The sequence below is a fragment of the Linepithema humile genome, chromosome 7 (assembly GCF_040581485.1).
Source record: "Linepithema humile isolate Giens D197 chromosome 7, Lhum_UNIL_v1.0, whole genome shotgun sequence".
NCBI lineage: Eukaryota > Metazoa > Arthropoda > Insecta > Hymenoptera > Formicidae > Linepithema > Linepithema humile.
In genome coordinates, this window is record NC_090134.1 from 12,375,557 (window position 1) to 12,389,137 (window position 13,581).

The 13,581-nt window shown below is 32.5% G+C and overlaps 2 protein-coding genes across 4 annotated transcripts in view; one reads left to right on the forward strand and one right to left on the reverse strand.

Moving 5' to 3' along the window:
- The window catches only part of LOC137001163 (uncharacterized), a 299,895-nt gene that overhangs the window by 280,953 nt on the left and 5,361 nt on the right, over window positions 1-13,581 (reverse strand). The window lies entirely within an intron of this gene.
- Window positions 1,612-11,238, forward strand: LOC105669328 (putative uncharacterized protein DDB_G0286901). 3 transcript variants are annotated; one of them, XM_067359522.1, is made up of 6 exons: window positions 1,612-3,743; window positions 4,607-6,273; window positions 6,361-6,690; window positions 6,780-7,004; window positions 8,275-8,594; window positions 9,525-11,238. In XM_067359522.1, the coding sequence occupies exon 2, from the start codon at window positions 4,619-4,621 to the stop codon at window positions 5,576-5,578; it is 960 nt and encodes a 319-aa protein (XP_067215623.1). In that variant the 5' UTR covers window positions 1,612-3,743; window positions 4,607-4,618; the 3' UTR covers window positions 5,579-6,273; window positions 6,361-6,690; window positions 6,780-7,004; window positions 8,275-8,594; window positions 9,525-11,238. The 3 variants fall into 3 exon arrangements, with proteins under 3 accessions (XP_067215623.1, XP_067215624.1, XP_067215626.1); XM_067359523.1 differs by having other exon boundaries at window positions 8,298-8,594; XM_067359525.1 differs by lacking the exon at window positions 1,612-3,743 and having other exon boundaries at window positions 4,599-6,273.

A 13,581-nucleotide genomic window follows, 5' to 3' on the forward strand; every position in this document is an offset into this window, starting at 1 on the left:
AACACGGTACACTTCTAATAGCGTTTTGATAATAAATAAAGGCTCACGGCATGTGCAGGCACAACACATGTGTGTTCTACTGTTTTTAAATGCAGTAGCGGACATAGTATTGTACGGTGCCTAAAACTCGAATGTTACTTTAACTTTTTGCACAAAAAAAATTATACACGGACTTTAAAAGTGTCCAGAATAATATGTCCAATAGATTTACAAAACAATGAAATAATAAAAAAGAAAAATACATATAATTTTATACATTGATTGTTAATTGCAAATATTGAGCACAAACAAATTTCATTTTATAGCTTAGCAATATTTCTATTATTTAATCTGTTTATATCAAGAAATTGTAATTTGAAAAAAGAAAGAACATGACATTTCTTTACTGCAATCATGTGCTCTGTTGTAACTTTACATTTTTTCATATTTTTCTATTTGTAATACGCAAGAAGCAGAAGAATGAGAAGCAGCGAGCGAGCAAAAAATGTTATATATATAACTTTTTTATCTAATAATGTCTATTTTAATCAGAAAAAATCTGCATACTGCAAAGCTATTAAAATTTATTCACTTATACGAAGTACTTGCAATTAGCAACCAATGTACAATATTATTATTAATTTAATTAATATCATGAAATTTATATAATTACAATATTAAATTTAAATATGCCTTATGCATATAAGCATCAGTGTTGTGAATCTGTGAAAAAATATGTACACGAAGAAATATATACCAAAGTGTGTGTTAAAATTATTGTGTAAAAATGATTATGCAATTGTCGTCTGCATTGTTGCCGGTAAAGCCCTATACGCACGTAATTGAGAACCGCTATGTATGCTGCGCAAAGGGCTCTGCGCAGCCATGTGCACGATGGGCTTGGCTCGGCCCGGCATTCTTCCCGCTCACTTCCCGACCGTGTGCCCTGCCGCTACCATAATGGATAGGCGAAGCGTGACTCGAAAGTGTAAGTACTTTTATTGTTTCATTATTAACGTATTACATATATATTGTGTGCAAAAATAAAGTTATTTAATATACAAATTTTTCTGTTACAGCCAGAAGTGAGGGTCAAATCTCTCGTGCGAGAACGAGACTGTCGGCCAGGCATCTCCTGTACAGGGAACACGTGGTTCGCCACACGTGCACGTGTCTCCCGTCCAGGAGATGCCTGGCCGACAGTCCGTTGAGGTGGCTGCCCAACAGTGATGCGATATTTCCCACAGCGGTCCCGGCTCCGCTGCCTCACACAATCTTACAGAAGCGCTACGTCACGTATCCGTGTGAGCTCAGCCGTTCAACCAATGGAAAAGAGCGAACGTCTCCCTTCCACCGAGCCGACACAACAGACAATAAATGCATGCTACTTGCATGTTAAAAGCAAGCGTTTCTGATTCAGAAAAGAAATTCTGAGGCGAGTGGCTGGAATATTAGAGATCACCTGTTCGAGACCTGCTTCATGCAACTTTTTTTTCTTTTTTCCACATTTGTTTCTAACATAGTAAATTATTAGATAATATTTTTTTGCCCAAAAAAATAATATTTTCTATTTATTATTAATATTCGCATATATTAAACTAACAATTTTAGAAATAATACTGATCTGCTATTGTTAATAGAAAAATGAAGTTATTTTACAATGTTGCAACAAAGTGCTAATTTAACATATGTGAATATTTTTAATAAAGATAAAATAATTTCTTTTAGCCAAAAACATCATCTAATAATTTACTTAAAATAAATATCGAAAAAGGAAAAAAAGTTACAAAATCACAGTTTTCAAACACGAGATTTTTAATATTCTTGCCATTCGCCTTACTCGTTTAGCCATGCTTGTTATTTTACATTTATCAACATGAAAGATTACACGCCTGCAAAGCTTTTAATTATTTATTTTAAACTACTGCATATTAGCAAGAGTTACTGCAGTAACTACATATACATGTACTGTGGAGATTAGTGGAGGAACAGAGTAGCATATTAAAAATGCAGTCAAATAGATGTAGATTGGTAATTTTATTAGTACTATTAATAAGTAGTGGTCTTCCGCACCACCTTTGAAGTTCCACTTATGGCGCGTTTGATTTTTTTTTAAGTGGATCGTCGCCTGGAACCCTATTGTACCACTTTTTTTTACACCTGTTATTTACAGGTTAAAATAATTTACAGTAGTTGACACTGTATTTTTGTATCTATATACTTACTGTATTTTGTATACTCACTGTACTTGTACTTTTCCAAATCCTACAACTTTTATTTAAAAAATTTTTTTATTTAACTCGGTGTTTCTGAGATATTTGAGTGGATTGTTTAAAATGGGACACCTTGTATTTCTCATTACTCTTGATAGCATTGCCGGCATAATAAATACAAAATATATTTTGTATTTATAAAAAATTATAAAGTAAGTAATTTTCCCAACTTGTCAATATACGCGCAACGCGCAAAAGTACAAGTACAGTGAGTATACAAAGTACAGTAAGTATATAAATACAAAAATACAGTGTCAACTACTGTAAATTATTTTAACCTGTAAATAACAGGTGTAAAAAAAAGTGGTACAATAGGGCTCCAGGCGACGATCCACTTAAAAAAAAATCGAACGCGCCATAAGTGGAACCTCAAAGGTGGTGCGGAAGACCACTACTTATTAATAGTACTAATAAAATTACCAATCTACATCTATTTGACTGCAGTTTTAATATGCTACTGTGTTCCTCCACTAATCTCCACAGTACATGTATATGTAGTTACTGCAGTAACTCTTGCTAATATGCAGTAGTTTAAAATAAATAATTAAAAGCTTTGCAGGCGTGTAATCTTTTATGTTAATAAATGTAAAATAACAAGCATGGCTAAACGAGTAAGGCAAATGGCAAGAATATTAAAAATCTCGTGTTTGAAAACTGTGATTTTGTAACTTTTTTTCCTTTTTCGATATTTATTTTAAGCAAATTATTAGATAATGTTTTTGGCTAAAAGAAATTATTTTATTTTTATTAAAAATATTCACATATGTTAAATTAGCACTTTGTTGCAACATTGTAAAATAATTTCATTTTTCTATTAACAATAGCAGATCTTTATTATTTCTAAAATTGTTAGTTTAATATATGCGAATATTAATAATAAATAGAAAATATTATTTTTTTGGACAAGAAAATATTATCTAATAATTTACTATGCTAGAAACAAATGTGGAAAAAAGAAAAAAAAGTTGCACGAAGCAGGTCTCGAACAGGTGATCTCTAACATTCCAGCCACTCGCCTCAGAATTTCTTTTCTGAATCAGAAACGCTTGCTTTTAACATGCAAGTAGCATGCATTTATCGTCTGTTGTGTCGGCTCGGTGGAAGGGAGACGTTCGCTCTCTTCCATTGGTTGAACGGCCGAGCTCACACGGATACGTGACGTTGCGCTTCTGTAAGATTGTGTGAGGCAGCGGAGCCGGGACCGCTGTGGGAAATATCGCATCACTGCCATGCGTGGTCAACTCCTATATGAGGTTTCAGACTACGTTAGTTCATTTTCGTATATTCGCCCAGGTGGCAGTTATATCGTTAACAGCCATCTTAGATAACCTATTCTGTCACAATTAACGGTTACGTCCTACGTATACTACGTATCTGTTATAAAGTTGTATTATCTCTATTATAAAAGAAAATTCTCACTAGATTAAGTTCAATCCGTTCGTCAGCGAATGCACCGTAGCTGCATTAAAGACATCGACTGTGAAATTACTGGTAAATTAGACTTTTATATATATATATATATAATAATAATTAATAAATTACTAGTTAATTAGTTAACAATTAAGAGTAACTTTTCAAGCTAAAGAACCTGAGCTGGAAGTCAATTGCTCAATTGTTTATTATTCTCATATGAAATTAGGAATAATATAATAACATCAAATTGTAGAAAAAAACTTTCTCATGCGTCTCGGAACAGGAAAAAGTCTTTCGTGATGCAATCGTTTCCGTCTTATAACTCAAGTAACTTTAATCATTGACCATCGATATGGTATGTTAATTAATTTTTCTCTTTTATCTAATTTTTAATTTATTAATTTAACTTCTAATTTCATATGTGTTCAAATCTTATATAATTCAATTTCCTGCCATGCCCGAATGAGAATATAGTCAGATAATAAGTTTACACCGCTCAATTATTAAATAAAAAAAACTCTTGTTATAATGAATATTATATTTGCGAATAATGACGTTTTTTAAATGTTATTACATTGAAAAAGACCTAAACCAAAGGTCGAAACGTTTGTATTGTGTTATGAGAATAATAAACAATTGAACAATTGACTTCCAATTCAGGTTCTTTAGCTTGAATATTTACCTACAATTTTATAAAACAAGAACCTATACATTTAATATTAATTTTACGAGTAACTTATTAATTTATGTAAATAACATTATACAGGATTTTATATCCTATATAATGAGAATATGTAGGATTATATACTCTGCACACATTACATTAATTGTTAGAGATAATAAAAATACACAAAGGGTGTACTCCATTTTATGCATGATGCATCATACTAACAACAAAATGCATTCATATTTTTAAGTTTTTTTTTACTTTTACTTTGCAGTTTTTAATTTTAATGATGGTAAAAGTTGAATGGATCTGCATTGTACCAGGCTGTAAATCAAATTCAAGGACTCCTGGTCATTTTTTCCCCAAGAGTCCAATATTATCAGAAAAGTGGAAAGAAGCTGTAAATAATAGTACAATTTTAAATGTCTCATCAGAAGGATCAAGAAAATACAGAGTATGTCACTTGCATTTTTTGCCTGAAGATTATATTTATACTCAAAATCGTCGAAGACTGAAACATAATGCAGTACCTAGTGTAAATATATGTAATATGCAGATAGTTACAGGTAGTAATCAAATTGTAGAAAAGGTAGGTACAGAAATAAATAATGCAAATACAGAAATAAATAATGCAAATACAGAAATAAATGATGCAAATACAGAAATAAATGATGCAAATACAGAAATAAATAATGCAAATACAGAAATAAATGATACAAGTGATACAACTGACATACAGCAGCATTTACAATCTAAAACAAATACTGAATTACATTTACAATTTCAAACCAGTAATGAATTTGAACCTTCTACAAGTAATTTTATATGTGTACAAGCAAATATGCAAAACGATCAAAATAATATCACAAATAAGGTTAATAGTCCACCAAGAATCTCAAAAAATATACTTGGATCTGTTACAAGACAATGTCATTTAACACCAAAAGCACAGAAAATATATAAGAAAGCTGTAACATTAGCGAAGGAAAGAAACCGAATGAAAAGACAAATAATAGATTATAAAACACGCCTAAAAGATGCAAAAAAGTTGTCAACTACTCAATTTTGTAAAAATTTTAATAGTTTAACTTCAACTCAACAATTATTTTTTAATATGCAATTACGAAACACAAAGTATGCTCCAAAGGTACATTTCAAAACATTATTTAATGAATTAAAATCCTCGTTACAATCAACATGTCCTGAACGTAGTTCACAATATTTGAGTAATATATCTTTTGATTAAAAAATATACAATAATGTAAATTTGTAATTGTAAATAGTATGATTTGTAAATATTTTTTTATATTATATTACATTATTATTATTACTATTTTATTATTATTTATATATAGGGAAGAAGATTTACACTTAATGAAAAAATTTTAGCACTATCACTGTATAAACAATCTGGATCTTGTTATAAACTATTATCAAAATTATTTGTTTTACCAAGTGCTACAACTCTTAAATGTTTATTACGAACAATTTCTTTACAACCAGGAATTAATAAATTTATTTTTGAGCATCTTCGGCAGCATATTGCACAAATTAACGATGAAAGAGATAAACTATGCATATTAATGTGGGACGAGATGTCATTAGAAGCCAATTTGCAATATGACCAATTGAATGACAGAATAATTGGTTTTGAAGATTGGGGACATAGACGTACATCATTGATAGCCGATCATGTTTTGGTTTTTATGGTAAGAGGAATTTTTAAAGGATGGAAAATTCCATTATCTTACAACTTTTGCAAAAGTCAAACGAAATCTGCACAGTTAATAAGATGCATTAAAGAAATTATAAAAGAATTAACTCAAGCTGGTTTGACAATTATTGCAACTGTATGTGATCAAGGAGGGCCAAATATGACATCCATTAAGAAACTTCTCGAGGATTCAAGAAGTAAATGTATACAAATAGGCCAAGAATATCGTAAGTGTATTCTGTTTTAATTAATATATATTAGAAATAATATATATAATAAAAATATGAATAAACTGATTTTTAATTTTCTTTAAGGAGGTTTTATTGAACTTTTTGGGCAAAATATTGTACCTATCTATGATCCACCACATCTTTTAAAAGGAATCCGTAATAATTTATTATTTAAAAATTTGGAAATTAATGCTACTAATTCAGGAACAAAGGAACAACAGTTTGCATCATGGGATATCATTGAACAGGCATATAAAATGGATATTTACACAAATACATTGAATCGTCAATTGCCAAAATTAACTGATGAACATGTTATTAGATCAAAAATTTAAAAAATGAAAGTTAAATGTGCTGCTCAAATTTTTAGTGCAAGATTATCAGCATATATTGAATACAACAGCAAAATCAAAGGTAATTTGATAATAAGTAATAGTTATTATTACTTTCTCTAATTTTGCATTATATATATATATATGTTTATTTATTTATTTACTTTGCAGGAGGATTTGTGGAGACACAGATTGGTCCACTACAAATATCAAAGGCAGGATATAATACAGCAATAGTATTAGATTTTTTTAATAAAGTTTTTAATTCCGTGAACGCACATACTTTGCATCCAGAAACTTCTTTACGTGTTGCGGTAACAAGAAATAGCAAACATCATGATTTTTGGCCACATGCTATTAAATTATTGTCCGATATGCGATATGTTGATCCAAAAAGTAAGCAACTAGTTAAGTGCATACCATCATTAAAAAATTGGATTTTTACTCTACGTGGATTTCAAAACATATGGAAAATAGTTAATAATGCAGATATACAATTTTTAAAGACGAGGAATATTAATCAAGATCCATTAGAAAATTTTTTTGGTATGATTCGTAGTCACGGACGTAGAAATATTAATCCTTCATGTAGTCAATTTTGTGGATCATATAAAACATTATTAATCAATAATTTAACTTCGAAACGGTCTATGAATTCTAACTGCAAAGACAAAAATGACGGTGATTTACTATTTAATTTAAAACAATTTGTGAAAAATGTTTCTCACGTAAACAGTACATCAGAACAAATAGTTGAAGAAGACTCTGTATCATCTCAAAATAAAACAGCAATGCATAAAATCTCATCGCATAAAAATAATAGCCAAATGTATGTTGCTGGTTGGATTGCAAAAAAGATTTTATCTTTGAAACAATTTAAAAATTGTTTAGCGTGTAAACAGAGTCTTCTAACAACAGATATAACATCTGAAGAATATGTGCAACTAGTTCATAGAGAATATGTACGAGAGAAACCATCATTAACTTATCCATCAATGTCTTTTTTCAAACACGTATTTATTGAAGCAGATTCTATTTTAAATAAAAATATTCCTTTATTATTTCGTAGAAATGTTTCTGCCTTGTTACATACACTTTTAAACGAAAAACTAAATTTAGATTTTATACGTTGTGATGAACATAAGGAAGAATTAAAACATGTTGTGATACAAAAAATCATAAACTGTTTCTATACACATTTTGTAAAATAGTTAATAGAATTTTATCTGGTCGTGATACTCGATATAATTCTACAAATATTATATTTCAGCAAGCTATTGAACATTATAAAAAAAAGAAAAAGCGGTTTATAAAAAAATTGTAAATCTTTTGACAATACTTTGACAATACTAATTGTAATACTTTTGACAATACTTTGACAATACTAATTGTAACATTTTTGACAATATATTATTTAATATTAATATTAATACTTTTCAAAATTTATTCTATTTATATATTCTTATTAAAGTTGCAATTATTAAGTTTGTAATTTAATAATAACTATAATGCTTTCATCATATCGTAATTAAACTAATGATATGACTAATGTAATAATTTATTTTTCAGTTTATAACTTTATAGTTGCAACTTTTGTTTTTATTTTTTAAATTTTACTATTGTTAATAAATATATTGTATTAGAGGTCGTCCATATTGAATATTAGTTTGTTCATGTATATTCGCCTAGGTGGCGTTCAAAATACTATTCCAAAGCAAACTGTGGGAGTTGGTTATCTATTTACTTATATGATCTGTGATCACTGCTGCCCAACAACCCGTTCAGACACCCGTTCAGGTGCAGGAAGTCATCGAGGTGCCTGCCCGACAACCCGTTCAGGCGCCTACCCGACAACTCGTTCAGGCGTCTACACGACAACCCGTTCAGGCGCCTACTCGACAACCCGTTCAGGCGCCCGAAATTGTGCCACAGAGGTGGCACAACACAACACATGGTCAGAGAGCAAAGCAAAATATTTTTGATAAGGTAATTATTTCATATTTTTATTTATTGAGTATGCACGTGTGCGTATACATGTGTGCATGTACAATATGTGTGCGTGTACACATGTACATGCAAGATAGATAGATATATAGATAAATAGATAGATAGATAGATAGAATAAGAGGGAGAGAGAGAGAGAGAGGGAGGGAGGGAGGAGAAAGAGAGAGAGAGAGAGAGAGAGAAAGAGAGGAAGGAAGGAGAAAGAGAGAGAGAGAGGGAGGGAGGGAGGGAGGGAGGGAGGAAGGGAGGGGGGAGGGGGAGAGGGAGGGGGAGGGAGAGAGGGAGGAAGGGAGGGAGGAGAGAGAGAGAAAGAGAGAGAGAGAGAGAGAGAGAGAGAGAGAGAGAGAGAGAGAGAGAGAGAGAGAGAGAGAGAGAGAGAGAGAGAGAGAGAGAGAGAGAGAGAGAGAGAGAGAGAGAGAGAGAGAGAGAGAGAGAGAGAGAGAGAGAGAGAGAGAGAGAGAGAGAGAGAGAGAGAGAGAGAGAGAGAGAGAGAGAGAGAGAGAGAGAGAGAGAGAGAGAGAGAGAGAGAGAGAGAGAGAGAGAGAGAGAGAGAGAGAGAGAGAGAGAGAGAGAGAGAGAGAGAGAGAGAGAGAGAGAGAGAGAGAGAGAGAGAGAGAGAGAGAGAGAGAGAGAGAGAGAGAGAGAGAGAGAGAGAGAGAGAGAGAGAGAGAGAGAGAGAGAGAGAGAGAGAGAGAGAGAGAGAGAGAGAGAGAGAGAGAGAGAGAGAGAGAGAGAGAGAGAGAGAGAGAGAGAGAGAGAGAGAGAGAGAGAGAGAGAGAGAGAGAGAGAGAGAGAGAGAGAGAGAGAGAGAGAGAGAGAGAGAGAGAGAGAGAGAGAGAGAGAGAGAGAGAGAGAGAGAGAGAGACGTGAAATTAATTTTTCTATATATGTAATGTTATGTATCTTTTGCAGAGAATCAACAACTTAATACGGAAAAAATTGCGCACGGCGCAGAAGAAAGCACAGAAGCAGATTCCAACACCAACGTGGTATCTTGCACCGTGCGCTCCGTCGTATACTCCATGTATTCGAGCATACGCTCCACCGTACACTGGACCGTACGGTGTAGCGTATGCTCCACCGTGCCCGCCACCGTGCCCCCCACCGTGCCCCCACAGTATCCGCCACAGTATCCGCCACAGTATCTGCCACCGGCGTATAATACATCATACAATCCATACAATCCATACAGTTACTGGTAAAACAGTCATTACTATTACTAAAAGAATTTTCTTATAAAGATTTTATTTTTTTTTTTTTTTTTTGACACTGCAATGCTTTGTGTTATTCTTGTGTTATTCTTGACACTGCAATTCTTTGTGTTTCATTAATTTGGTTTCTAATATAGGTGTATCATTTTTTACATGTTTTTTAATAATTTGGTACCTATTTGGTTGTAATTTATTTTCGGTTAATTTTGGTAAAACTGTTTTTCGCACCGTGTGCCATTTTTTTAATTATTCATTAGTTGCAAAATAAAATATACTTTCTCCATTCTATATTATGATATACATGTCACCTTTATTTTTGTATTGAAATTTCTATACATAAAGAGTAAATGTATACTATAATATAGAATGAAGGAAGTATATTTTATTTTGCAACTAATTAATAATAAAAAAAGTTGCTCACGATGCGATAAACAGTTTTTTTTTCTGACACTGCAATGCTTTGTGTTATTCTTGTGTTATTTTTGGCACTGCAATTTGTGTTTCATTTTTTATTTGTAATATAGGTCTATCATTTTTTTGCATAATTTTTAACAATTTGGTACCTTTTTGGTTGTAGTTTATTTTCGGTTAATTTTGGTAAAATTGTTTTTTGCACCGTGTGCCATTTTTTTTATTATTAATTAGTTGCAAAAGAAAATATACTTTCTCCATTCTATATTATGATATACATGTCACCTTTATTTTTGTATTGAAATTTCTATACATAAATAAAGACGAAATGTATACTATAATATAGAATGGAGGAAGTATATTTTATTTTGCAACTAATAATAAAAACAATGACGCACAGTGCGAAAAACAGTTTTACCAATATAAAATTACAGTATGCATTAAATATGTTGAAAAAAAAGGATAGACCTATAATTTTTATGTAATGATAAATTGCAATAATTATTGCAGTGATAAACAGTAATATTTTGTTATAAATAATAAACAGCGATAAGTCTGATTAATAATAAGGAATAATATAATTTTTTTTATGTTCTAATGTATTTCGAAAAGTTATAATATAAAAATATATTCTATAAAAATGTATTTTGCGAAACATTCAAATGTATTTTGCGAAAATGTATTTTGCGAAACATTCAAATGTATTTTGTGAAAATGTATTTTGCGAAACATTCAAAGAAGTTATATAATATAAATATATATAAAAGTGTAAAAATAAAGCGAATTTTTTGAATTTTTTGTAAATGATTATTTTTGATCCCTATAATTTACCTATATATTATAATTTTCAGCAATAGAAAAGTTTCCTTGTGTCACACTTTATCCACATTTCTCTCTCTCTCTCCCCCCTTCTCCCTCCCTCCCTCTACATATATATATATATACATATATATATATATATATATATATATATATATATATATATATATATATATATATATATATATTGAAGTGAGCAGTTTGCAAGTTGAGTCAAATGAAATATTGTAGGTTAAATGTTAACAATATTATTCATAATAAATAAATGTATTTTTATAATTTTAGTTCGCAGGCTACCAATGCAACATTATGCTTCATTGCATATATTATACATGTGCTGCATGTGTATATGTTTATAATATAAATAAAATTCTTTCATGTGCTTTATAGAAAGATTATCGATGTAATGAATATATTGTTATTTTTTTAACAACCTATTTTTATGTAACATAACATTTAACCTACAAGATTGTATATGTCATAACACTGACTTTACGGCGCCTCTATCCCAAAATCGCGGAACTAATCTATAGCTCTTTTTTACCATTTTCTTCTATATTGCACGCATGCTTTGCATAAATCTGGAAAAGTAAGGCATTTTGAAAATAAGTCTGTAAGCTCTATTTTTTTGGTTTTCCATTATTGTTTCATACGCTCTTCTTCGGCACACACCCTTGTTTTGCAGATTGAAGCAGTATAATTTTGATACAAAAGATATAATTCTTTGAGGTGACATTGTCGATAAATTTTCCAAAATTTTTTTTACTTTTGGGTTTAAATTTCACTATCTACCGAAAGATTAGCATGTGCACTTTAATTACACCTTTACTTACTTACTTACACAAAGGATTTGTAATTCTATCAAAGCAATAAAAAATGCCATACTTTCCAGAAAATTGAAAATACCGGTCGATAAAGTAGGACTTAAGCATCCTCTTAATAATGAGAATTCTGCGCTCAATTGACCTGAATGTTTAATGTTATTGTTTTTGAGTATGACTTTGATGATATGGTTCAACTACCGTTTTTAAAAATTTCAAGCGAAACGTTTATAGAATCAATTTATGTTAATATAATCTAGAAAATATTTCTGTCAACAATTGTACTGAAGATGACCACACCTAAATGATCGAAACGTCTGTATTGTTAATATGATATAAAATAATAAACTGAGCATGTCCAACTAGCTCTGGCTTTGTAGCTTGTTTATAACGTTTTATTTTATTACAATACATCGTCTTTATTTATCCAAGAATTATGCGAATTGTCGAATCCCAACCACTTTACAAACACCTTATTGTCCTTTCGGCGCAACACCTTCTCCACGAGTTAAACGTCGGGTTGAGCGGTCTTGAGCAATTCGTACTCGTAAAAGCCTCCCGTGACCGGATCTCCGCGATAATCTTTAATCAGATACGTCACAGGATTGGTACGTTGCACCGTGGCGATCTTAAACACCTCCGTCGACTAATTCGGCGTGTATCCTTTCTCGAATACAGTTTTGAATTTGCTCACGCGCACCGAATCACCCACCCTGAATTTCGCCGGCGCGGCAATTTTTATATTACTGTACACGGTGCTCAAGAGTTCCTTTGCGATCTCGGGAGTGACATCGATCGGGCGCATACCGATCGTACGATGTTTACGACCGTTGTATTCCGAGACCAATCGCGGTAAATCGTCGATCCACCTGTACGATTCCGTGAGCGTAAAAAACTTCCACATTTCATTCTTTAACGTGCGATTGAATCGTTCCACCACCGAAACCTTCATAACCGAGTATGTCGAATAATGATTGATGCCGTGTTTCTTGACAAGATTTTGGAAATCTCTGTTGTAAAATTCTTTTCCATGGTCGGTCTGCAAGTTTTTCGGAATTCTCTTCCTAAATATCGCGGAAAATGCTTTGGATGTTTCAATTCCACCTTTGGTCTTTAAGGGCATGGCCCACGCGTACTTGCTCAACACATCGATAACGGTTAGAATGTAGTTGCAGCCGCCGTTGGATCGCGAGTACGGTCTCATCTCGACAATGTCAGCCTGCCACAAATCGTCGTATCCTTTCACGACGACTGGCCTACGGGTAAAGTTTCTTCTCGCCGGTGCGTGGAGCTCGTCCACAAGCGATCTCCTCTCTAGGCTCACCGCTTCCTTCTTGCTCATTGCGATTCGTTCTGCTTCTTCTTCATTGCCTCATAGTAGTATTCAATGAAATTTTTTCTCACAGCTCTACGAAAATTGTGAATCTCTTGCTCGACAAAACTCTTCGTCTCTCGCTCGTGATCGACGAGTTTTCCATCGAGTCGCGCTACACTCTCGTCGAGGAGACCTCTCAGAACGTGAATCTGTCGTTCCAACGCCACGTATCTGGTTTCGATGTAATCGTCGTGGTCTCTCTTCCAGGTCCGCTTGGTATTCTCCGAATCTTCGAGTCTCGAAAGTACTTCTCGCTTAAAATTTTCACAGAGCATACGATCTCGATTCTCACGATCGCTCATAAGCTTGAGGCGATGATCCAGATGCAGTTT